Genomic DNA, 26,955 nt, shown 5'->3' on the forward strand with positions numbered 1-26,955 from the left:
GACACCATAGCCTAGCATAATTTGCCACAGAGATTCACGATGAGGACTGTCAAATGCCTTTTCATAGTACACGAAGCAACAGGCGACAGGTATATTCATCTCTTGGTACTCTTGCAGGAGGCATCGGAGAGTTGAAATATGCTCCGAGCAGGACTTCCCCGGCTGGACGGTCCATTGTCTGGTATTCTGCGCTGCGCTATGGGTCGTATGTACCATTGTCCCGCAATTCTTTCAGGAGCTTCCTCTTCTCAATCATCTCCCATATATGAGGTGACATCCAGTCCGGCCTGTGCGTATGCCGCTCTCATAAGGCAGTAGTTGCGGAGCTCATTATAGCATCCCGGAATGATATCCATTTTCCTTCCAAGGGATCCGAGTCGATGGAAGACGTACCAGAAAGAGTTCGAGCATCATATAAACGCTTCCGCAGCTCCAGCTCATAGGTTGCACGCACACAGGTACTTTTCAGTTTTTCCACATCGAAGTCTGACCGTCCTTTTGGGTTTTGGGTCTCGTTTGAGGTCTATACGAGATTTCCCGACCAAGAGTTCATGGTCACTGTGGATGTCTGCACCTCTATATGTCCACACGTCTAGCAGTATAGCCGGTATTTCGCTTTGACCAAAATGTGGTCGATCTGGTTTCTTGTATCCTATTTTATACCCAAGTATAAAATAGGAAAATTGGAATGTGCCAATCATATTGTGAAATGTTACTTACGTCTGAAGGCTGGTGTACGTGGTGCAATTAAGAGAGTTAACCAATTAAAAACGGATTTGAAAATTGGCCCGAATCATGTGTTTGGAAGCCACTCAGAACGTCAGGTAGAATATTGCAAGAATAAAGATCCTGAAATAAACCACGTTCCGTACTTAGAAAAATCACATGTAATGTCTGACATACGTCTCCATCTAGATGCAATAATACGCAAAGCTGATAGATTAACAACAAACATTACCGCAAACTCTGCAGAGAGTTATATGGCGTTGCTCAGTAAATTGACTGGTGGGAAGAGAGTTGACTTTTCTAAAAGTAAAAGCTAGGTACGAGTCTAGATGCTTTGGTGCAGGTATAGTCCACACAATGGGTTCAGCTCATACTAATTATCATTGTGTGATAATATCTGAAACAGAATTACAGGATAAAATTAATAGTATTTTAGACTTTGCGAGCGGAGGTTTCTTCTGATGCGGATCGCGAACAATTGCAATTGAAAACAGTTGGACAAATTAACAATCCGTTGTGGGTTGAAGCCAGACGCAAAAGACTGACAGCTTCCAAATTTGGAAACATTTTCAAAATGACGGATTGTACTCCGCAACACAATACTGTCATAAATTTACTTTTCAATGGTCATGTTGTAACCAAAGACATTATATATGGTACAAATAATGAAAGTGTGGCTATTCACTTATATGAACAGAAAAATAATGTAAAATTTGAGGAATGTGGCATTTTTAGGCGCAAGTTCAGATGGGTTAATAGGTAATAATAGAATAATTGAGGTTAAATATTTTCCTTCAATTGGCAACAAACAAATTTATGGTAGCAGCTCTAGAAAATAATATTTGCATCAATGTCGTTGATTCCACCCTTTGCCTGAAAAAGACTCATAATTACTGGTTTCAAATACAAGGTCAACTGTATATTGCAATGAAAGACTTTTGCGATCTAATTTTATATGCTGACAGTGGAATAGAAGTTGTAAGATTATATCGTGATCCAAGTTTTGAGCAAGAAGTCATACCCTGCCTGACTTACTTTTACGTGCACTCATTTCTTCCAGAGCTGGCAGATAGCCGTATTGAACGCGGTATGAAAATACGTGAACCTGCCTTTGTTATGACGGCACAAAAAACAGCGACAGATTGGAAGGCACTGTTACAGAAATAGGATTTTTAGTTTTTTAGATGTGTAGATTCATTAGGTTTACATACTTATTGATAATATTATTGGTCATAATGGTTTCGTTGACAATAGTATTGATACCAGATGAAGGTCTCCCACAGAAGACCACCTCAAAGGGCGGACCGAACCAGCATCTTTCCCAAAACATCACAGCCTACGTCCACTCTTCCCGCGTTACATCAAACTCGCAGACGTCATATTCCATGCTGACTTTTGATTTGAAGGTTATATCGAGATCTATTGCCAACGATGAATTCTTTAAGTTTTTGTAATATCGATCGCAAAAACACCGCAACAAATATGTACTGATTTCACATTTATTTGTACATTTCTGTGTCATGTTGACGTTGATGCACCTGACTATTGTTTCAGTGAAATTGTAGTACATTCATTATCGTCCTTGTCTATCCACAGCTTTGTGAATGTGAAATCTTCATAAATTTTGTGTTTTATTTATTTTATTCATCTCAAAAAAATTAAAATACTTACATATAATCTCATAATTCACATTATCACCCTTCACATCGCCTTCTTGTATACCCGAGGAAAATTCTTTGTATATAAAGTTTACGCATATCATGAAATAATTGATATATATATAATATATATACAAAATGTAAAAATCAAACAGAATTGGAGTCATGGAGAGTTGGGATATTCTTACGTATGCCTTGTGTGTAGATGCCCAGTTGGCGTTGTATGACCATATTTTACATATATAATTATAATAGGTGCATGCACCATATACAAGTAAATAAACAATGATGTAGGTTTTTCAAACTCTTTGTGAAAGCAGAATATCAAACGCCGTGATATAAAATCCTTATTTCATAATTACAAAACTCATTTTCAAATAGCCACATACTGACTGAGTGAAAAGCCTCGCGAAGCTGCCTCAGGCATTTGCTTTGCGAAAATCGCTGCGCGAGGTAGTTCGCGAGCCAGCTTGTAACGAAATTAACGCCACCCGAGGCAGGCCCCTTTGAGCATCGATAAACCGACAACGATTGGATCGGTCGTTCTAATTAAATTAAATAAATAGTATAGGTGGGCGTTGTTTTATAATTTCTTCACATAATATGGTCTACCACGTTCGGAGTACTTCCATGTATCTACTTTATATTTTTTGTATTTACTCTTTACTGTTACTATTTCTTTGCTTTTAATTGTCATATTGTGAATGTCTGTAAAGTTCACCATAATATGTAAAATAAATAATAATTTAAATTTGAATAATCAATCGATGTCTTCTAAAACTAGCAAATTAATCCACAATAATTAATGCTGACTAAATTTTATTCACACAATGGGACAATTTGTAAACTTTCTAAATACCAGGAACTTTTTTTTAACGTGTCCGGGAAAAAACATTGTTTTGGATTTGTGTGGTTTCCAAGGAAGAACGATGATGTATGTGTATGTACGTGAATCGTTATTGCAAATGTAATAAATTTGTATTTTTTTTTTCATTTGTATTTAAAATTTATAAAGATCTAATGCTGTCATTTTACTTATGCGATCATCGTAACCGAATGTACGTTCAAACGACAATGATTAGACTTGTTCGATCATCGCCTACTTGATTTGCAATCATCGCATAAGTCAGATTGCCAAAATACTGTTTTTATAGCACCATCGCTACTATAGTAAGAAATAAGATATTATGTTATTGTATTCTGCATAACCATTGGCTAATGTAACACGAGAAAAAAAGCCTGCAAGACTTGAAGAGCTCCAAGAATACACATTGAGTTGTTATGGCATCAGCCTTAGAAATATTTTATCTAAAGAAGAGACTGATGTTTTGTCAGACTGTCTTCCATCAAAGGTTGGCGACCAACTTGCAGTACACCTCTCTATCCTTGGTCAGTCATATCAGATCCCTGACGCCTTGGACACTCACACTAATAGATGTTGTGTGTAGCCAACAAAATGTCATTCTACCTATGCTCATGCTGCCTCCCGGGAGTAAATAACACATCTCACTGTTGAGAATATGGCAAACATTGATGAAGGGTGCAAAATCATCAATCGCATAATAGACTATGTACAAGACTGTTATAGCATGCTTCTCGGGCTCCGAGTCGAAGACGCCAGATTTCATACAAAACCCTATGAATTGGGCATTCCGTTTATACGTTTCAACTGTCGCTAGGTAGATGTGTGCGGTCTCCACAAGCAACATTGGATCGCGATTCTCTGAAAGTTTGATTTATGGCTGTGCGGCACACGAGGCGACTGAGAGCCGACTAACATTCAGCGACATTCATACGACCACAGCGATGAAATCTCAAGAGAGTTATCCATAAGTGTGGACAGTGACTGAAGAAGCTAATTTTTTTTGTCATTTGTATTACTTACAAAGATCTAATGCCGTCATTTTACTTATGCGATCATCGCAACCGAGTCTACATTCAAATGACAATGATTTGACTTGTTCGATCATCGCATTGACTTGCAATCATCGCATAAGTGAGATTGCCAAAATACTGTTTTATAGCACCATCTCTATTGTAATCATGGAAATTGTAATAAGGTGAATTAAGCTATACATTTCATTATCTACTTATATAAAAAAAGGCGTATAAAAATATGAGCAATTATGAAAGTATATCCCGAAGCTCATGACGGCATCTGCGGCATAATTACCGAAGAAAGCTTGCTAAAATTATCGTGACTACATTTTTACTTCGTAAACGTCACATTTTTAGGTTATGTATCGTATTATGATAAAGGCCATAGACAAGATGATCTGTAGTATTTATTAAATTTAAATATTATCATCCCATAATATTATGTAACTTTTATAAATAACGCCTTTGTGAATTAAAATTACTGTAAATCCAGAATCTGGATTATAATACAAATAGGTACATTCATATAATTATTATTACCAAGTCTATGGTCAGTATCATAGACTAATGTCAGTATTTTAATAATAATATGACAAACTATTAAGTGTCCGATTCCATTCGCGTTGACGTTTTTTGACAGGTATTAATTCATAAAACGTAGATGATTAGATTAATTGCATATTTATTCGTTTATTTGTCTAAATAATTGTGTTTTAACGTGACATTAGTCGACTCTAGTGTTTGAACATTGCCGAAAATCAGTAATTTGTAGATTTTGTTTCACTTCATCGAATTTAACCTTACTCTCAGATTGGTGTCTTGTCCAATTAAATACACAACTCTTAGCTTGTATCTACATTCCGTGAGACTAAACGTATTACAGTTGGCTAATTTATCTGTTTATGTGTGTAGATTTTCATTGAGTTGGGTACCTATATTCAAATCATTCGGTTTGAGGTTATGTCTGTTGTGTGGCAATTTTTAAAAGTTTCGTTGAAAGTGCTTTCATTCCATTTAAAACATCGTCATTTTTCATGAGATACAAGCGACCTTATCATGAATTTGTGTGTTTAATCGGAAAACATGATATCATTGATTAATCGCAAACATAATTTCTGATATCATTGTGCGAGCATATTATAAACTGACATCGCATCGCATTAAAAATGTATTTCATCACAAAGTGCATAGATTAATCGCATATTTATTCGTTTATTTGCCTAAATAATTGTGTTTTAACGTTACATAAAGGGGCTCGTAAACGAGCAACTTTTGACAGCAATTGTGTTGCTGTTAAAAGTTCCCCAAAATACGAAAATAAGTAGTAGTCTACGTTGCCGAAACTTACCATCTATTGTCTTTGCTTTCTGGCAGCACGGTTGGTCGATATATCGAATATCGAACTCAATTAAAAAATAAAGCAATAATTGCTAGATAAATCTATTTCATTCTCGCTCTACTCCATATGTGCGTCTCTGTTTGATCTCACCCCTAGCAATAATAAAAACATTTGTGACAGCCGATTCGACAATACGTTGTTGTAATTTTTCGCTGTGTCATTATTAATATTATTATGGTGGTATTACTAATTGTCAATTCACACTACGTACAATGAATAAATGGACAGACGACAGGGTATTGGAGCTTATTAATGTGGTTTATTTACGTTCGGAGCTATGGAACATCGAATCCAAACTATAATGATCCTAAGGCCTACCGCGCATGAACGATTTACTATCGTACGGTCAACAATCGAGGAGTTGTAACCATCGTATTGCAATGCAACCCCGCGCATGGACGATCGAGCGAACGGCCGAATTGAAAATCTGTGTTCAGACACAAAATTTTACACCGATTCGAACCGGCCGGGGTCCCATTGGCTATGCTATTAAATGAGAGCCCGCACATGACAAGTCATGGCCGGCCGAGAGTGCACTCATACATGCACGCACAAGTGACGCGGTCGTATGGAGCACACGCATACATCGAACCGTTATGAGATCCACATTTGACTTGACAGTTCATCGATGCGTACCTATTGGCTTTGCATGCGCGTACCAGTCCCATTTTTTCAGTTTCTTTCTTCATAAATTAATAATATATACACCCACATTTTAAAACAGTTTGATAATCTATACAAAACCTCTATATATTATATAATATAAGCTCTACAAAATCCATTTTGACGTTTCTTATATTGCGTCCGCCATTTTTCGGTGCGGATGCATATCTTCAGTGCGTGCGCATTGCCTCTGATCTATATCACGCCATGCGCGCTCAAACATACTGGCCGGTAATAATTTGGATCATGCGCGAGCAAACCAACGATTGTCCGAATGCTAACGGCCGGTTATGTAATCGTCCATGCGCGGTAGGCCTAATATGAAAAGGCCAACTACAAAGCTGCACAAGCTTCAAATTTTGATATTCTTTTAAAGTTTTTAAATACATTAATATCAATAACTAATTCCTGCGGGTCTATTCTATACAGAAGTCTGCTTTCGGTCTACTAGGGCAGCTAAATAGGGTAGGAAAGTATCGAATTATTAACACTAATTGTATCAATTACAATAAGTTAACCGTCTGAACTATCAAAACTGTCTATCACGGTCTAAAATTTATCACAGCCAAGAGAGGTGCTGTTCAAACATAGTACTTATTGTGACTGATGTTTTGTCATATTATCAAAGGTTGGCGACCAACTTGCAGTGCACCTCGCTATCCTAGGTCAGTCATATCAGATCCCTGACGCCTTGGACACTGAGACTAATAGATGTTGTGTAGCCAACAAAATGTCATTCTACCCATGCTTATGCTGCCTCCCGGGAGTAAAACGTACATCTCACTGTGGAGAATATGGCAAAGATTGATGAAGGGTGCAAAATCATCAATCGCATAATAGACTATGTACAGGACTGTTATAGTAAGCTTCTCGGGCTCCGAGTCGAAGACGCCAGATTTCATACAAAAACCTATGAATTGGGCATTCCGTTTATACGTTTCGACTGTCGCTAGGTAGATGTGTGCGGTCTCCACAAGCAACATTGGATCGCGATTCTCTGAAAGTTTGATTTATGGCTGTGCGGCACACGAGGCGACTGAGAGCCGACTAACATTCCGCGACATTCATACGACCACAGCGATGAAATCTCAAGAAAGTTATCCATAAGTGTGGACAGTGACTTAAGAAGCTAATTTTTTAAATAAAGATCTAAGGGCTTGAACAGACAGAGAGCGGTCGGCATTCTGCGTTCAACCGACCGTTGACCGGTAGCGTTCAATACGAGTTCCGACAGCAGACATGTGTGGCGGTCAACAGTAATGCGTTCCATTTGTATACAAACGTTATAGTGACACGGGCGCTGCGACTGCGAGACCGCTGTATTCCGACTGCGAGTGGGAGTGAGTACGCAACAGCGGTGCGTTCTCACTTCCACTCGCAGAACGCACCGCTGTTGCGTACTCACTCCCACTCGCAGTCGGAATACAGCGGTCTCGCAGACACAGCGCCCATGTGGTTTCGCCCTATGTTGTTTGACAGCTCAAATTCCGAATTGCTTTTGTCGAGCTTATAGGCGTCTCAAACAAACAAAAGCACTGGATGCATCCAATAAATATGAAGCGAGAAGAAGGAGAATTTAATTTTCTTTTTCCGCAATTCATTAAAGATGAAAAACGATTTTTTATTTACTTTCGCATGTCAATACAAAGCTTCGATGAATTATATAATTTGATTAAATTTGACATTTTATCAAAAACGTATGTGAACGTGTCCACGGCTAAACGAAAAATAGTAAAAGACGAAGTTTCGTTTAATAGGTACCGTATTGGTTAGGTTAACTTTTTCAAGAAACCAATAAAATTTTCTAACTAAAACTAGTGTAAGATTTAAGTGTCTAACATCATTGTTAGTGTGGCTATTCACTCTAGGGATCTGTACAATATACAATATTGCGTAATGTAATTGTTACGCCCGAATCGAGTAATTACTTGTAAACTAAATATAATCTAGGTACTAAAATTACTGCTGTAATCAATGCATTTTATCAAACCAGATATTTAAAAACTTAATATCGATGATTTTAAACGAAGTGACATATAAACTTATTTGTTTGTGTACCTACCTTTATCTATAATATTTGACATTTCGATTCTAACGTTTCAATTTTACCCATAACCTCACATGTAAAATTTATTCTATTATTGAACTATGAAAACTATAAATCTCGCCAAATTATCAAGTATTTATGCACGTAAATCAATCAAGTGTTGATTTAAAAACAATATGTCTGTATTAAAAACGATTTATATAATTTGCGTCACTTAAATCAAGTATCAATCTTCTCTCTATCGATTAATTTTTCTGATCCCGACATTGCAACCGTTGAGAGGTACGGAGTTCTTTGTAATTCCGGTAATAGAACTCTAGAACGCAAGCGTTCTCATTGACCGGCGCGGTCCGACTGCCTGCTATGTGCACAGTCATGATGAAGTCCATACAGTACAAAGAACGCTGAACCATGGACGCTCCTGATTTACTCTATTAGGAATACGTTCGCAACACGGGATTCGTAGAAATGGTATGTTCAAAAAACGACGAAGATTCGTAAACGTTATTTCCCATGGTTACATCAAACTCGCAGACGTCATATTCCATGCTGACTTTTGATTTGAAGGTTATATCGACATCTATTGCCAACGATGAATTCTTTAAGTTTTTGTAATATCGATCGCAAAAACACCGCAACAAATATGTACTGATTTCACATCTATTTGTACATTTCTGTGTCATGTTGACGTTGATGCATCTGACTATTGTTTCAGTGAAATTGTAGTACATTCATTATCGTCCTTGTCTATCCACAGCTTTGTGAATGTGAAATCTTCATAAATTTTGTGTTTTATTTATTTTATTCGTCTCAACAAAATTAAAATACTTACATATAATCTCATAATTCACATTATCACCCTTCACATCGCCTTCTTGTATACCCGAGGAAAATTCTTTAAGTATATATAAAGTTTACGCATATCATGAAATAATTGATATATATGAGTCGTATAGTTCCTATATACGATAAGTCCACTTTGATGATATTTCGGCAAACTCAATATTTTCATTTAATACTATTTTTTATTATGAAAACATATGATTGAATTTATATTTTGGTGGTGTGTTTTTTTATACAAATATTCACTAATTAGCTGTCTGCATGAACTTTTCGGCCTTTGGAACAAACCGCACTGTGGATTTATCGCCAATAGGAATTCATCGTGATTTTGAAACTCTCTTTTCATATGAATTTATAGCCTTTAGGAACCGATCAACTGAACCAAATTGTGGAGCGCAGGCGGTAGAAAAAAATGTCATCATTATCTCAATTTTGACCAAAAGTGGATTTATCGTATATAGGAACTATACGACTCATATAATTATATATACAAAATGTAAAAATCAAACAGAATTGGAGTCATGGAGAGTTGGGATATTCTTACGTATGCCTTGTGTGTAGATGCCCAGTTGGCATTGTATGACCATATTTTACATATAATTATAATAGGTGCATGCACCATATACAAGTAAATAAACAATGATGTAGGTTTTTCAAACTCTTTGTGAAAGCAGAATATCAAACGCCGTGATATAAAATCCTTATTTCATAATTATAAAACTCATTTTCAAATAGCCACGTACTGACTGAGCGAAAAGCCTCGCGAAGCTGCCTCAGGCATTTGCTTTGCGAAAATCGCTGCGCGAGGTAGTTCACGAGCCAGCTTGTAACGAAATTAACGCCACCCAAGGCAGGCCCCTTTGAGCATCGATAAACCGACAACGATTGGATCGATCGTTATAATTAAATTAAATAAATAGTACAGGTGGGCGTTGTTTTATAATTTCTTCACATAATATGGTCTACCACGTTCGGAGTACTTCCATGTATCTACTTTATATTTTTTGTATTTACTCTTTACTGTTACTATTTCTTTGCTTTTAATTGTCATATTGTGAATGTCTGTAAAGTTCACCATAATATCGACGGCCCCAGGAAAAACCGGTGTAAGTCTAAAATCACAAATGTTCAGGAGAGCGAAAAAACTAAAATATTTACGCTATTAAATTCATCATATAAAATGAGTGAGTTTTTTCTAATCTTATTTAAGTAAATCAGATAGACCATTTTATGGTCTATATTTCTATCAAAATTTAATGGTGATTAATTGATTAACAGCTAAGATAATGACCAAAAATCGTTTTTATTTGGAATAATATTACGCGCTTGATGTTTTGACTCGGTTCAACATGCTTTTGCGCGGACAAAATAGATCACTGACTCCGCACAGCAGACTTATATTCTGGTATAGAACGGTTTTTTACGTCGCGTTTTTCTTACTCTATACGATTTTATTAAACACAACCATAGTTATCGTGCTCTTGTACGGAACAACCATTATAGCGCATTATTTAGCTCGAAATAGGACAGCGTGAATACAAAATAATGACAAAGAGTAAGGAGACATATTGACATACAGTTTTTTTGTATGAAGTTTTTATTACAGAAAAGTATCTAAGTATGATAATTTTTAAAAAATCAAAAAAAATTATTTTAGTTATTTATATAAATATTGTTAATATGTACAATAAGTAATATAAATTATTCAGGAAAATAGTAATTATGGAAGGATAAAAAAAGTTATGTAAGAAATTAAAATATAACGCAAGTAACCACGAGAGAGAAAAAAATGTTTACTTTTATACATAATAACACAATTTACATTAAAAATATGGAAAGAACAATCATAATGTTAATAAATATTTTGTGTTAATACAAATAAATCACATTTTATTCATTTTATTGGATTATTGATAACACAATTTATATTAAAAATATGGAAAGAACAATCATAATGTCAATAATTATTTTATGCTAATACAAATAAATCACATTTTATTGGATTATTGATAACACAATTTACATTAAAAATATGGAAAGAACAATCGTAATGTTAATAATTATTTTATATTAATACAAATAAATCACATTTTATTGGATTACTGATAACACAATTTATATTAAAAATATGGAGATAACAATCATATTGTTAATAATTATTTTATGTTAATACAAATAAATCACATTTAATTAATTTTATTGGATTATTGATAACACAATTTAAATTAAAAATATGGAAAGAACAATCATAATGTTATTAATTATTTTATGCTAATACAAATATCTCACATTTTATTACTTTTATTGTATAGTTTATACACCAATCGACTATTTTTCCTGCCTTCGAAATATATGTGGAGCCAGTATTGATTGATGTTTTCAAAATATTTTTTTTCCAATTAATTTCTTGTCGTCTTCTCTTTGCACCTTTAGATGGAGAATACGTTGATCGTACATCATTTTCATCATGTGTAGTCGAATTGGGATTATTTGGTTTTTCATTTGTCAAGGTATCATTGTCCATTATGATTTCTGGAATGGCGATTATGTCATTACAATGCACTGAAGTGGACGGAATCGCAATATCTTGATAATCATTGCGGTATGTTTGTATTGAATCAGTTTGCGGTTTCGATATTTCATCCATTAAGTAATCCAAAACTTCAGGAGATTCGTCAATATCTGGAGCACTCGATGTAAACGAAATTATACTGGGACAGTATTCTGAATTGCTAGAATTGTAATCCTTATCTGTCGTATCGTTAGAATCTGTAAAAACAAAATATAAAATTATAATTTAATACTCCAATGTATATACCCTATGATTAAAAAAGTAGATAACAGAGTGATACCAGTAAAAAACATTCCTAAAGATGAGTTTACAGTACCTAACCTTATAGAATTGCTTATTTTTCAGAAATAATAAAACTTAAATCTTTTCTAACATCTCAATATTTCGTGGTATTCAGAAAATACATAGATCGTCTGCTACATATATAACAAAAAAATAGGTTTTATCAATATAAAACGCAATATAATTCAAATACTTATTCCCCATAATTTACTACCTATGAGGGTTAGTTTCTTCTACTTTGATTGGATAGTGTTATAAAACTTATAAACCAACACAAAATCTTTAAAAAAATAAAATCTTCTATTGAAGCATAAAAAAACGGTCCTGTTTGTTGTGAAATTATGTCAAATAATATTACATAAATTGTATTATATTTTAATAAGTGGTTAATACACACACAGTCTCTTCACCAAGAATCGAATAATATTTTAATAGTCTTACGTTGTTATAGTGGTTATATCATATTATGCTTACCTATGACTTCATCGTTGTCAAGGGATTCTTCATTCACCATGTTTTTCACATTGCAGAATACGCCACTTGCTTCATCCAATATACAAGTAGTATAATCTGTAAATCAATACACAAGCACATTAGATACCATGATTTGGTAGATATTCATAAAATATCTCATTTAAATAGTAAAGTAGTTAAATATATAAGTATATATATATATATATAAAGTATGAATTACAATGAAGAAATGCACAAAATAAAATTATTTTAGAGGGTTAGCGCAAACCAGCAATCATTGCGTTATAAATTAATCAACTTAATATTAACATAAGCTAATTGGTTATCAAATAGTATTTTCTTTAAATAGTGGATATCATTATCTAAGCGTTTCATTATGAACTTTCAAAGAAACATATCATATACAATATCAATTTTCATTCATATCTAATTCTTTTTTATTTAGGTAATTATACAAAATGTAAACTCTGTCCAATTTTACTAGGATTAAATAGCTAATAACTTTCATAATAATAAAACAATCATAATCAATAAGTAAAAAGTATGCAAATGTATGCACTTACCACTCTCACCACTACTAGATTTTTTTAAATTAATTGATAATTTATTTTGATGTCCACCCGATGCTAAATGCAATATATGTTTTGCGCGATCAGACATGGTATAAGTACTAATTAAATTTTAAAGAAAATAACGATAATTATAAACCGTTGATCATAAAATCATATAAATTAATACCAATTAGGTCACTAGTCATAAACACAAAGATTACATAGGTAGGTACTTAATACTTATTTGTAATTAATGATAAAAATTCTCAGTCGCTAATCAATGGGAAAGTTAAACGAAGAAATTATTCTGTGTACATTTTACCATCTACACGACGTTTTATTTGTTTCGTCTTTTCCTAAATTTCTATTATAATAATATATAGGTATAATATAAGGCACCAAGCCCAAAAATTCAAAATTAAAAGAAATTCTTCAATATTTATGTAGAAACGAATAAATGCTTCTTTGACTGCATTTTGTATATTTTTGTTAATGTTTTATTGCGGCCAATAAATGCGTCTCTGTGAAAGCCCGCCTAATCCTCTTAGGACATCCCGCCAAATAAAATTATTTTCCCAGGATACTTAGAAGTGAGTAAATTTAATGATTTTGTCTACGAGACATATTTAAAGTGATAATATAATAACAATACTGGCTACATTGTCATATTTGCAAAAATATTATGTACATGTGGTGTACTTAGGCCCACATTCAATAATTTAATGTTTGAATTTATTTTGATCTTAGCCGAAGTCATAATATTATTATAAAAAGGTAATATTCCCACAAAATTTTATCGGTCTTTTGTAAAAACTCACTATTTCGAAGTGTCATAAAAAGGATTACCTATTTAACTTGTTTGTGTCATAAATATCAGTCCAAAATTACCATGTATTCCATTACACAAATAATAAAATTAAGTATCTTTACTAGGTATTTGTTTTCTATTAAATAATAAAAATTGTCAAATTTAGAAACAACATTACTGACTATTTTTGTAGGAATTTGTAATAATTTCAAGAGCAATTTATTTTATTAGTGTATATTATGTGATACATGGTGGTATAATACGTATCGAAATTATCGGCAGAGTGCATAAAACGTTTGAACTGAACCTTTTGTTGAGTTTAAATAGCAGGGTGTTTAGTCAACGTGTGTTTTCAGTCTCCGATGTAAGCATTCAAATTTTTATGTCTTGTTAATTAACAGAAAATCCGAAAAATTAAGATTCTTACAATCTGTCACAATAATGACGTATATGTTGACGAACACACACAAATACAGAAAAAGGAACGAATGAATAAATGAGCAATCAAGAGTCTGCGGCGTATTTAGGTATGTCCAACCCTTAAATTGAGATGGGCCGGACATAATATATCGCAGCTGAAACGACCGCTGAATGAATGCACTAATCCAGTAGTTTTAGAGGAACGTAAGATAATTAGAATTATAATAATATGCTATATTGACAAGATATTTAAGTTCGATGAAATCACGTGCCCGTGAAAAATAATTACCAAAAAAAAAATGGAGAAAGCGTGAGGAGGCCTTTACCACAGTGAATAGAAACAGGTGATGAAATAATATAGTTTCACAAATTTTAATGCAAATTAATTTGTTTTCTACGAGGAATTTATTTTATATTAAGTAATATAATATTTTCACATTCGGATATAATACTACTGACCATTTTTTAATTATTAATGCGTATAAATTCTGAAAATATCAAATCTTTTTCGAAGATATACCAAAACAAATTACGAGTCTTATGTGATACATCAATATAAAACATGGTGTCTATTCAGATATCCGTGAAAGAGCGTAATAGCAAGTATTATGAGCCTCTTACTCGAAAGAAAGAGCGCACGACACGTTGCTTATTTAGATATGACTATACTTTTCGGAAATTTCTGTGAACACAAATTTAGTCGACGCAATATGTTGATATATTGCACAATCGTCGAAAACCTAACTTTGTCAATTTTTATGCTAGAGACCTGAAATTTTTACAGGACATGCACAAAAAATATGATATTATAAAAAGCTAATAAAACTTAATACGCTATTTTCAGACTTATAATGGTTTTTCTAGGGCACGTCGATATGTAAAATAAATAATAATTTAAATTTGAATAATCCATCGATGTCTTCTAAAACTAGCAAATTAATCCACAATAATTAATGCTGACTAAATTTTATTCACACAATGGGACAATTTGTAAACTTTCTAAATACCAGGAACTTTTTTTTAACGTGTCCGGGAAAAAACAATGTTTTGGATTTGTGTGGTTTCCAAGGATGAACGATGATGTATGTGTATGTACGTGAATCGTTATTGCAAATGTAATAAATTTGTATTTTTTTTGTCATTTGTATTTAAAATTTATAAAGATCTAATGCTGTCATTTTACTTATGCGATCATCGTAACCGAATGTACGTTCAAACGACAATGATTAGACTTGTTCGATCATCGCCTACTTGATTTGCAATCATCGCATAAGTCAGATTGCCAAAATACTGTTTTTATAGCACCATCGCTACTATAGTAAGAAATAAGATATTATGTTATTGTATTCTGCATAACCATTGGCTAATGTAACACGAGAAAAAAAGCCTGCAAGACTTGAAGACCTCCAAGAATACACATTGAGTTGTTATGGCATCAGCCTTAGAAATATTTTATCTAAAGAAGTGACTGATGTTTTGTCAGACTGTCTTCTATCAAAGGTTGGCGACCAACTTGCAGTACAACACCTCTCTATCCTAGGTCAGTCATATCAGATCCCTGACGCCTTGGACACTGAGACTAATAGATGTTGTGTGTAGCCAACAAAATGTCATTCTACCTATGCTCATGCTGCCTCCCGGGAGTAAATAACACATCTCACTGTTGAGAATATGGCAAACATTGATGAAGGGTGCAAAATCATCAATCGCATAATAGACTATGTACAAGACTGTTTTAGCATGCTTCTCGGGCTCCGAGTCGAAGGCGCCAGATTTCATACAAAACCCTATGAATTGGGCATTCCGTTTATACGTTTCGACTGTCGCTAGGTAGATGTGTGCGGTCTCCACAAGCAACATTGGATCGCGATTCTCTGAAAGTTTGATTTATGGCTGTGCGGCACACGAGGCGACTGAGAGCCGACTAACATTCATATGACCGCAGCGATGAAATCTCAAGAAAGTTATCCATAAGTGTGGACAGTGACTGAAGAAGCTAATTTTTTTGTCATTTGTATTACTTATAAAGATCTAATGCTGTCATTTTACTTATGCGATCATCGCAACCGAATCTACATTCAAATGACAATGATTTGAGTTGTTCGATCATCGCATTGATTTGCAATCATAGCATAAGTGAGATTGCCAAAATACTGTTTTATAGCACCATCTCTATTGTAATCATGGAAATTGTAATAGGTGAATTAATCTATACATTTCATTATCTACTTATATAAAAAATGGCGTATAAAAATATGAGCAATTATGAAAGTATATCCCGGAGCTCATGACGGCATCTGCGGCATAATTACCGAAGAAAGCTTGCTAAAATTATCGTGACTACATTTTTACTTCGTAAACGTCACATTTTTAGGTTATGTATCGTATTATGATAAAGGCCATAGACAAGATGATCTGTAGTATTTATTAAATTTAAATATTATCATCCCATAATATTATGTAACTTTTATAAATAACGCCTTTGTGAATTAAAATTACTCTTAATCCAGAATCTGGATTATAATACAAATAGGTACATTCATATAATTATTATTACCAAGTCTATGGTCAGTATCATAGACTAATGTCAGTATTTTAATAATAATATGACAAACTAAAGTGTCCGATTCCATTCGCGTTGACGTTTTTTGACAGGTATTAATTCATAAAACGTAGATGATTAGATTAATTGCATATTTATTCGTTTATTTGTCTAAATAATTGTGTTTTAACGTGACATTAGTCGACTCTAGTGTTTGAACATTGCCGAAAATCAGTAATTTGTAGATTTTGTTTCACTTCATCGAATTTAACTTTACTCTCAGATTGGTGTCTTGTCCAATTAAATACACAACTCTTAGCTTGTATCTACATTCCGTGAGACTAAACGTATTACAGTTGGCTAATTTATCTGTTTATGTGTGTAGATTTTCATTGAGTTGGGTACCTATATTCAAATCATTCGGTTTGAGGTTATGTCTGTTGTGAGGCAATTTTTAAAAGTTTCGTTGAAAGTGCTTTCATTCCATTTAAAACATCGTCATTTTTCATGAGATACAAGCGACCTTGTCATGAATTTGTGTGTTTAATTGGAAAACATGATACCATTGATTAATCGCAAACATAATTTCTGATATCATTGTGTGAGCATATTATAAACTGACATCGCATCGCATTGAAAATGTATTTCATCACAAAGTGCATAGATTAATCGCATATTTATTCGTTTATCTGTCTAAATAATTGTGTTTTAACGTGACATAAAGGGGCTCGTAAACAAACAACTTTTGACGGCAATTGTGTTGCTGTTAAAAGTTCCCCAAAATACGAAAATAGTAGTCTACGTTGCCGAAACTTACCATCTATTGTCTTTGCTTTCTGGCAGCACGGTTGGTCGATATATCGAATATCGAACTCAATTAAAAAATAAAGCAATAATTGCTAGATAAATCTATTTCATTCTCGCTCTACTCCATTTGTGCGTCTCTGTTTGACCTCACCCCTAGCAATAAGAAAAACATTTGTGACAGCCGATTCGACAATACGTTGTTGTAATTTTTCGCTGTGTCGTTATTAATATTATTATGGTGTTATTACTAATCGTCAATTCACACTACGTACAGTGAATAAATGGAGAAACGACAGGGTATTGGAGCTTATTAATGTGGTTTATTTACGTCCAGAGCTATGGAACATCGAATCCAAACTATAATGATCCTAATATGAAAAGGCCAACTACAAAGCTGCACAAACTTAAAATTTTGACATTCTTTTAAAGTTTTAAAATACATAATTATCAATAACCAATTCCTGGTTTATATTACTTAAATTGGTTTAAAATTTGGCTTCTTGTTTTGTTTCAGAATTTATAATGTCGAGTGAAAACAAGGAAGAATTACAGAAACCAAAACTATCAGATAGAAAAGATAAAAAAAAAAAATATGAATCGTATTTCATAGCATTTGATGAGAGATTTGCGAGAATAGGTTCTCAAAAAATGACCGAATCCGCTCCGACTTTGCACATGACAAATTCACCAAATAATATAATTTTGGATACATCGGTGGTAATTTACAACTTATCTAGTGTTCTCAGAATCTTCCCAACATTAACCACTCAGCTAAAGAAGAGCACACCTGTGAGCTTTGAAATCGATGATGAAGTAGTACCTCAGACACAACCTATAGGTAAGAATATTTTCAAACTAATATGAATCTGATTCAAATGAATACATGCCAAACTTCTATTAATAAATTATTGAATACAATTTTCAGTCCCTTTTACAAATTATACACCGGGGAGTTCCTTCGCCGTGGACTTGCTGACAATCTTCCTAAAAGAGATATGCTGGGATCTTACTATACTTACAGACGAGGAGATGCAAATCAAAGCCCATAAAAATGTTCTCATTTCAAGGTATGAATGACTTAAAATAAATTATGAAATGAGTTTACTTTACAAAGTTGTTTATTTACAACTTCTTGTGAGTGACAATTTCGTTAGTTGCTACTCAGATTTCATATTGTATTGGTTTACTTTTATGGTATCCTACAAATAAATACAATGTAGGTTGCATTTTCAAAGAGTTTCTTTTTGAATCTTAAAATGAATGAAAAATGTCTATCTTTTGGTGTTTCTAAGAATTTTTTGGTTTTGATAATAATTATTAAACAATTCTTTTCCAGGTGCCACTATTTTGCAAGAGTGTTAAGCGGTGAATGCAAGTATGAAGAGGTTATAGCTCTCGACGGGTATGATTTCTTTTTTAATTTATGTTTGTTTCCATATTCATATTTACATTATTTTTTTTATTTTTTCTTTAATGCTTGGCATTTTTAATAATTTTAAAATAACGGTTAAATTTGTAGTGTTACTCTAAGCCAAATGAACTAATATTCCTTTCGGCAGGCGGTCATGTTCTACTTTGGATGTTGATGCAAATAACTTTTTCTTAGTTCATGTCCATTCCTTAGTTTGAGCATATGAATGCCACACAGCACCTCCAATAATCCCTGTCGCTCTCCAGTCCTATTGCATTTTCCCATGTTATGCCAGCATCACGTAGTTTTATCATATACTTTATGTGAATGGTATTTAACGGCCTTACAAGATGCCGGAATTTGGTTGGTTTGAAGAACAGGCAGGCCTGATTGAGATTCTCTTGAGGTAGATATATCTAATACGTCACTGAGTTAGGCTCAATGTCGTGTCTTCAGTATCAATGTGATAACATAATAACATAAGTATGTACATAATGTTCCTAATTTATATTTTTTCCCCTAATATTCGCCACCCAACTATTATGAATATATTTGTTGATACACCATCACTGCCCTAGGGGTAGTCATTTCTATAAAATATTGTTTTTTTTAATCGTGTTCTTCGGTTTTCTTTTCAGATACATGTTTAGGACCGTCCATTTTGCTATATGCCACCTGTATGCGGGAACCATCGAAGTGCCAAAATGTGTTAACCTGGAGGATTTGGCTGACCTAGCAGCAAAGCTGCGCTCCGATGGGATATCCGCTTCTTTGGATGATGCCCTGGCCAGAAGATATTGCCATTATTTCCATGAGGTAAGTGTTTTCATACTATCATATTTGTTGCGAGCACAAAATATTTGATATGGTACTCATAGCTGAGTGATCCTTCTGCGAAACAATACATTTTTCTTAAGTGCCCACATGCCCCACGTAGGTCTTAATTGAGATTTTATGTTATTTTCAGAGCATAAGCGTGGACATTCCTTAAACGTCGTTGATAATCTTGTTATATAATTTTGAAGCCTTATTATCCCTTAATATTTGATGACTGCTTAAAGTATTTTTACTACATAAAATAGTAGATATTCTTTTAAACCTCTCGATCTAATGTTTTAGATTAGAATTTTATATTTGAATATAAGTTAAAGTGTATAGAAATAAACCAACGGTGTTCCAATAAGAGGTCCTTTTTCTTGAGTGTGTAATTTGACAAGATAATTAAGAGCTAGTCGAAGAATCTAGGTTATCACAGGTTTTGTTTTTGTTCCGTTACGACCAACCGAGTACCCAAGTACACACCGTTTTTTTTTCTTTCGGTTTGGTACTTGTTCATACACGCGCGGTAACATGATCTTACTTCCTACTTCAGTTATCGTTTGACAATTTATGGCTACAATGTATGTTGAAGCTTAGCACTGGGAAATGCCAATAAAAATAGCGTATTTAAAAAAAAAATAGTACTTACCTTATTATTAGGTCAATAAGTATTATAAAACAATCGTTATTCGTAGGATATTTTATCACGTTTGAATGGTCAAAGCCATGGCTTATAATCAGTGTCTTAAGAATTATCTTCAAATGTGTTAATCGTGCCCAATTTTTGAATAAGAAAATGTCTAATTCTTGTCAAATTTGAGATCGCAGAGATTATAAATAAAAAAAATTATCGTAAATATTTTACTATATTATAATGTTAACAACAATTTTAGTAATGGTTTTATAAATGTGTTTGACTATATTCTAAAACATTATATTGAGAGTTTTAAAATAATACTATTTTATGTAAATATAAAGGATAATAAGGCTTCAAAATTATATAAATAGATTATCTTCAACGTTTAAGGAATGTCCATGAATTTATGGAATGAAAATACCATAAAATCTCTATTTTGACCTACGTACCTATGACCTTGGCGCACATGGGTCGTTAAGATTTTTAAATCTGACAACCTAATCACTTTTTTTAACAGATTATCATGATCTACTCAAATGACTTACGAGTAGTAATTGTTGGAACGATCAACTTGTTGGTCTCTATCCAATTATTTATTTAGCAGATGAGTGGTTTTCCATTAGATTCATAAATTTTTTCTAGATGTCGTGTATATATATATATATATAAATCCAGCTATCATTGGTGCGTCCTTTTACAGACCCCACAGTATAGCGTCCATCAGAAAGACTTGATTTTTCGTAAATTTAAATAAAGTATATTCTTTTTGTCATGCATCTGACAACCGTGAGGTATTTAAATTTTTGAAAAACGTTTATTTAAAAATATACAAAAACAAAAAACCACCTTTTAATAACCCGCTTATCGGAACTCCTTTCATATTAATACATTAAGGCGTCCTGCATATATTTCGTTATAGTGGGTAGCGTCTAGTGCGTCCAACTTTTATATTTCGTTAGATTATCCCAACAATCGGACGTCTTGCAACGTTGCCACTATTTCTTTACGTTTTTGTTTTATAGTTAGGTACGTTGTTATTGAATGTGAAAGCGTTCGTGCGTAATTATGAGTATTTTGGAGACTATTATTTAGAATAGAAAAATTGGAATTGTACTCGTATTTATATTATTATGTTTCGTGATATGATTGATATATGTAATGTTGGGTATTTTCCAACCTTTGTCTTTTCATTCTCCCGCCTCAATTTTCTTCCGTCTTTGCTGGAATACTTATTTTTAAGTATCGGAGATCTTGATATCTTCTATATAGTAGGTGGCAGTAGCGAAGGGTGGACGTGGGCTTTTAAGATCCGCCATAAATAGTTTTTTGTTAGTCATAGGTATTTGTTTTTATTGAAGTAAGACTACAATTTACAGAGGGTGCTGGTTTGTTTTAAAAAATCAATTAAGCCCTGCCTAAACCAAACCATAATAGTTTTGGTATACTTTGGGCGATACTACAAAATTTTACACACTTTTTCATTCATACTTATTAGTTTTCGTTGGATTACATATTATTACAAATATTGTTGGTTCATTTTTTTAAATTCAATAAACATCCTAAACATCCATAACATGTCTAAAGTTACATTTGATTTAATTGCATAAATTTAGATATTTTATAGATAGATGAATATCTTTTGACTGTTATTTATTATGGATTGGTTTCGCAGGGTCTAATTACATTTTAAAAGCTAAAAAATACCGTGTGTAAATTGTAGTCTTATTTTAATGAAAACAAATACGTATGACTGACAAAATTTTATGTGCACTATTTATAGCTGATCTTAACAGCCTATCTCCATCCTTTGCCACTGGTAGGTGGTAATTAAGTTTCAAAATTCTCTGATTCCCTTTACTCTGATAAGTGAAACTATATTTTGCGGATTCATTAATTGTATAAGCAGAGTGTTTAATATAAAATTAATAGCATAATACCTGTATAGGTACCTACATTTGAATAAACACAAAAAAACTAGATATTTATTTAGTTTATACAATGTCATCATCATTGTCCAGGGTCTAACCGATGCTGGGTGAAAGAAAAATAGTCATAAGCCACAATTTTTTTTTTATACATTCATATTTTAATAGCCAATGGATAAATCATATTATGTTTTTCCTTGTGATGTGTAGATTAATAATAGTACACACAAATGAACACAGCAAAACGGCTATGATAATATAAAAATGCTCATATCTCAAAACAATGTTTTTGTGGCATATTATTGTCTTGTAATAACCCATTCAATTGTAAAAACGTGTATCTTCGTATTTTAAACATTTCCTTAAATATCATTTTTAAAAGGAAATTAGAGGGCGGCAAACTCAAGGACCGTCCTTGACGGCAAAACCCTTAGCTATGTCACTACCTTATCTTAAAGGAAAAGCATAAAATGTAACGAAACAATGGTACTGTTCGGTTATACGGAATACAGCGGAAAACGCATTTTTAGAATACCCGATATACTGGATTATTTGTTAGTTTGGGTTAGTTTAGGTTAGGTTGGGTTAGTTTAGGTTAGGTTTGGTTAGGTTTGGTTAGATTAACCTAACAAATAATCCAGTTTCTCGGCTATTTTCAAAATGTGTTTTCCGCTGTATTCCGTATAACCGAACAGTACCGAAACAATTAATAAAAAAGGTTTTTATAATGAAATATTATTTATCTTTTATACATTGAAAATAACGTAGTATTCAATAATAATTGGGTGTCGTGACACACATAAAAAGTATTTTCATTTTATTGGTACATAATACCTTAATATAGTTAAGGTAATTGATAAAATTATACAATAGTGGATAGGAAAAAAAGGTACCTACCCGATCTGTACTTTAAAATAATCATACAAATTAATAATAGAAAATAACTATTCCTAAATAAAGTTAGGTTGGTAGTTAGCAGAAACATTAGTGGATAAAAATAATAGGCACCCAATATGTACTTCAAAATAGTTACATAATTTAATAATTAAAAAAATAACAAAAACAATGCCTAAATAAAGTTAGGTTTTTGGCAAAAACACAATTATGTATAAGAAAAAAGTAACCCAATATATAATGAAAAATAGTTTAACAAAAAACAAAAATACAAGAATTACCTATAAGTACCAAAATAAAGTTAAGATGATTGATAAAAACATACGAGTATCAATAAAATAGCTGGTAATAAACTCTTGCAAAAAATTGCTAAGCTCAATAAAGTATCTTTCCCTACCAACAATAAAAATAAAGATATTTATGATACTATACAAAAATTTAATGCTAAGTAGGTTACTAAAACTCCAAAACAGTATCCGAAACAATAACGGTAATGCGATAAAATAATAATACATACCTACCTAATTTACCATACATCGCGACTATCCGAAGGTCACATCATAGGAATGAGCAATGAATAAATAAATATTATTTTTGCATTACCCGTGCTGACATTATAAATCTGGAATACAGCGTTGCCAATCGTAGGACGTACGACACGCGACACATTGTAAACAAAAGATACGTGCACAAATATACAATCATGGCTAGTAGCGCCGTCAGCGACAAAACTGCAAACTACAAATACATATTTTGTTCCTATGAGGTAACAAAACTGCGTCTGGGCTATTTTCGTTTTTAGACTCTATGAGCGGTTGGGAGATGAGATAACGTAAAATTACATGAATTCAATTCTGCGTCCGTATACCGGACGCCGTATTACAGTTGGACGCAAGATTGAATGAAAGTGTCCTATTAGATGACGCAGTAATGATAGCGGGATGTATATATATATATATATATACCCCGTTGTTTATAAACAGAATCGATATACATATTTACATGATGAATATGCGAATGCGAATGCAATTTTTATGATGTAGAATTCATGTAAAACAAGTGTGATAATATAATAGTCGTTTATGCATGCGCATGTTCGTGGGTGAAATTATTTTGTGCAATTATGCATTATGCTGTTTCTTTTTTGCCAATTTGCCAAGACGAATATAATGGGATAGGTACCTATCTGTCTTTATTATTGTTTCGCTTGCGAGATGTAGATGATCACTTTTTGTTTAAAATTCAGGTATTTGTAACGCATTACGTTTGTGTATGTCTGTTTTATGTATTTATTACGATATTTGCTAAGCGTGTACCTGCAAGCGATTTATAAAAGTGCAACACTGTCGTCAAATAAACGCATTATAGACTCGTAGCATCGTAGCTGTGTACCATATATATTATTATTCGCAGTGTTAATTTTTTTAAATATTTTAATATATAACAACTCGTCACATACTAATTTCACATTTTTATTAATTATTAGGATCACTTTGTCCAACAACTACACAATACCAATTATCAATAATTGTTTTTCACCATATTGTTAAAATTTTGGAAATGCAGAGTTACACTGCAGTCTGCGATCTGCACTATTTCACATTTATAGCTGTGCCACAACACCCGCTTCACATTACCAACAGAAGCTTAGATGATTTTTATAGCTCGATGATATAACAGTCACCTTGGTATTGACAGTAATTTTATTGTTAAAATAATAATATAGTAAAGTTGTTGCGTCCGTGAATTATTTATTGTAAAATTTTACAACAGAGCAACAAAAATATTATAAATTTTATTCATGTGTCAGCCTTTCTTTGTGATGTGATACTACACATTTGTCATGTTTTTCTTTTCAGCCTTGTTCCACCTGCAAAGTGTCAGGGCTAGAGTGCTTAAGATTAACGCACTCTACAGAAAATGATATGTTCAGCACAGTTTTGAAATGGGTCAGAAAATATATTGAAATATTCAAAAGCGGTATTGCGCAATTCGAATTACCAAATAATGTAGTTGAGATGGTTTTCAAAGATTACCATCCAGAACTGGTGAGTTAAAAGAATGTATATTAGAATAATGGAATTTGATTTTTTCTTATATTACCGTGATAATATATTTGTACTGGAGTAGTTACACAATGTACCTATCTCTATGGTTTTAACCTCTAAACTAATTAATTTGTAAACGATTACATTTCTTTTTTTCCCCCATATTAATGGTTTTAAATTAAATTTGTGTTGAAAAAAATCTTATTCACAATTATCACAAGTAACCTACTATGGCGTGTTTGCACTGATGCAGCGGTGGCAAACCTATGGCACGTGCGGAATTCTGCTGCCACGCGATTATAGTAATATCTATCTATATGTTATATAAAATACCAAGTATGCTTGTTTAGATGTATTAATGTAAGTCAAATGTGGCTTGTTGGTGATATAAAATCATATCATTTAGCTTTTAATTTTAATAATCTTTCGTATTGAAGTTTTGAAATATGACATTTATACAAAAGTTATTTAAAAAAAGTAACTCATTAATTTAGTATCTACCTAGCAGTGGCAGTGACATTATATTAATTCGATAATCAATTTCATTCAACTAATCTTTGTTATGTATATTATATAATATTACATACAATTATTAAAAAAAAATACAGAGCTGTTACTTTGTCATACAATACATCATATGAGGCGTAGAGTTACAAAACCCGCTCTGGGCGATTTTTCAAAAAAAATAATTATGAATGTACGCAGGAGCTCTTTCGTAAGACCTATCTTCTGTTCTAGGTGAGAGTTTTAAATCCCTCTCTGTTTCTTCAAAAAATCAAAATAAATATCGAGGAGACTGACTAAACCCGCTCTTAAAATAAATTTCTTCTGGTAAAACCTCTCTGCGTAACCGGCCAATCAGACGCCGCGATTTAAATAATGACTCTTCACGAATCCTTTAATCTCCATACAGACCGTCAAACCGTTTTCTCGTGCGCGTCATAATTTTGCTTCAATTATTTTACTATTTTTTACTTTTAATAATGAATGTTTCAATAGTTAGTGTAACGGATTCTCAACAAGAACAATCAAGGAAGCGTTTGAAAAATTCAGCTGCTTGGAAACGTATTTAAAAATTGACTATATTTTGCTGTATTGTCATGAATAACCCAGTGGTGGCTCATATTATTTTCTAGTTTTACGTGTATTTTTTGTTGTCATTTATATTTAATATTCTGTGTGATATAATAAAATATCATAAGGTTCTCACACGTTTTTATCAATATTTGGTTTGTGTCAAAAATATAATTAAAGGAAAACTATTTTCTGTCGGAGAAATGCTTTTTGTTTGATAATTTGTACTATACAAATGATAGATTTAGTAGGTTATATTACGTTAGGTATATTTTTCATCTCCCTTGATAAAAAATGACATTCCTTATCATTATCTCCACGGGACAATTTTTTTCATCATAAAATTGTATCATTCGTATGAACGATAATGAATTTTAATTCAAATATGTTTAATAATTTGTAGATTAGCTTAGTTGTAATAACGACACATAGTTAACAATGCTGTGCTATCTTGTAGAAATACCGTTACTTTTGTAA

At 32.9% G+C, this 26,955-nt stretch overlaps 2 protein-coding genes across 2 annotated transcripts; one reads left to right on the plus strand and one right to left on the minus strand.

Annotated features, from left to right (window-relative positions):
• Window positions 1-95: 95 nt before the first annotated feature.
• Window positions 96-14,050, minus strand: LOC147080085 (uncharacterized). Its single transcript, XM_085946424.1, has 4 exons — window positions 13,106-14,050; window positions 12,543-12,638; window positions 11,927-11,983; window positions 96-196 (listed from the first exon to the last, which is right to left on the minus strand). Exons 1-4 carry the CDS (start codon window positions 13,200-13,202, stop codon window positions 96-98), a joined length of 351 nt encoding a protein of 116 aa, XP_085802550.1. The 5' UTR covers window positions 13,203-14,050.
• Window positions 14,051-16,945: 2,895 nt separating this feature from the next.
• Window positions 16,946-25,413, plus strand: LOC147080086 (BTB/POZ domain-containing protein 8-like). The gene is made up of 6 exons (XM_085946437.1): window positions 16,946-16,976; window positions 18,185-18,508; window positions 18,596-18,737; window positions 19,007-19,072; window positions 19,720-19,897; window positions 25,216-25,413. Exons 2-6 carry the CDS (start codon window positions 18,193-18,195, stop codon window positions 25,411-25,413), a joined length of 900 nt encoding a protein of 299 aa, XP_085802563.1. The 5' UTR covers window positions 16,946-16,976; window positions 18,185-18,192.
• The last annotated feature ends 1,542 nt before the right edge of the window (window positions 25,414-26,955 follow it).

The sequence above is a fragment of the Rhyacophila brunnea genome, unplaced genomic scaffold (genome assembly GCF_057557595.1).
Source record: "Rhyacophila brunnea isolate RB1 unplaced genomic scaffold, BYU_Rbru_1.0 scaffold_1, whole genome shotgun sequence".
NCBI classification, from domain to species: Eukaryota; Metazoa; Arthropoda; class Insecta; order Trichoptera; family Rhyacophilidae; genus Rhyacophila; species Rhyacophila brunnea.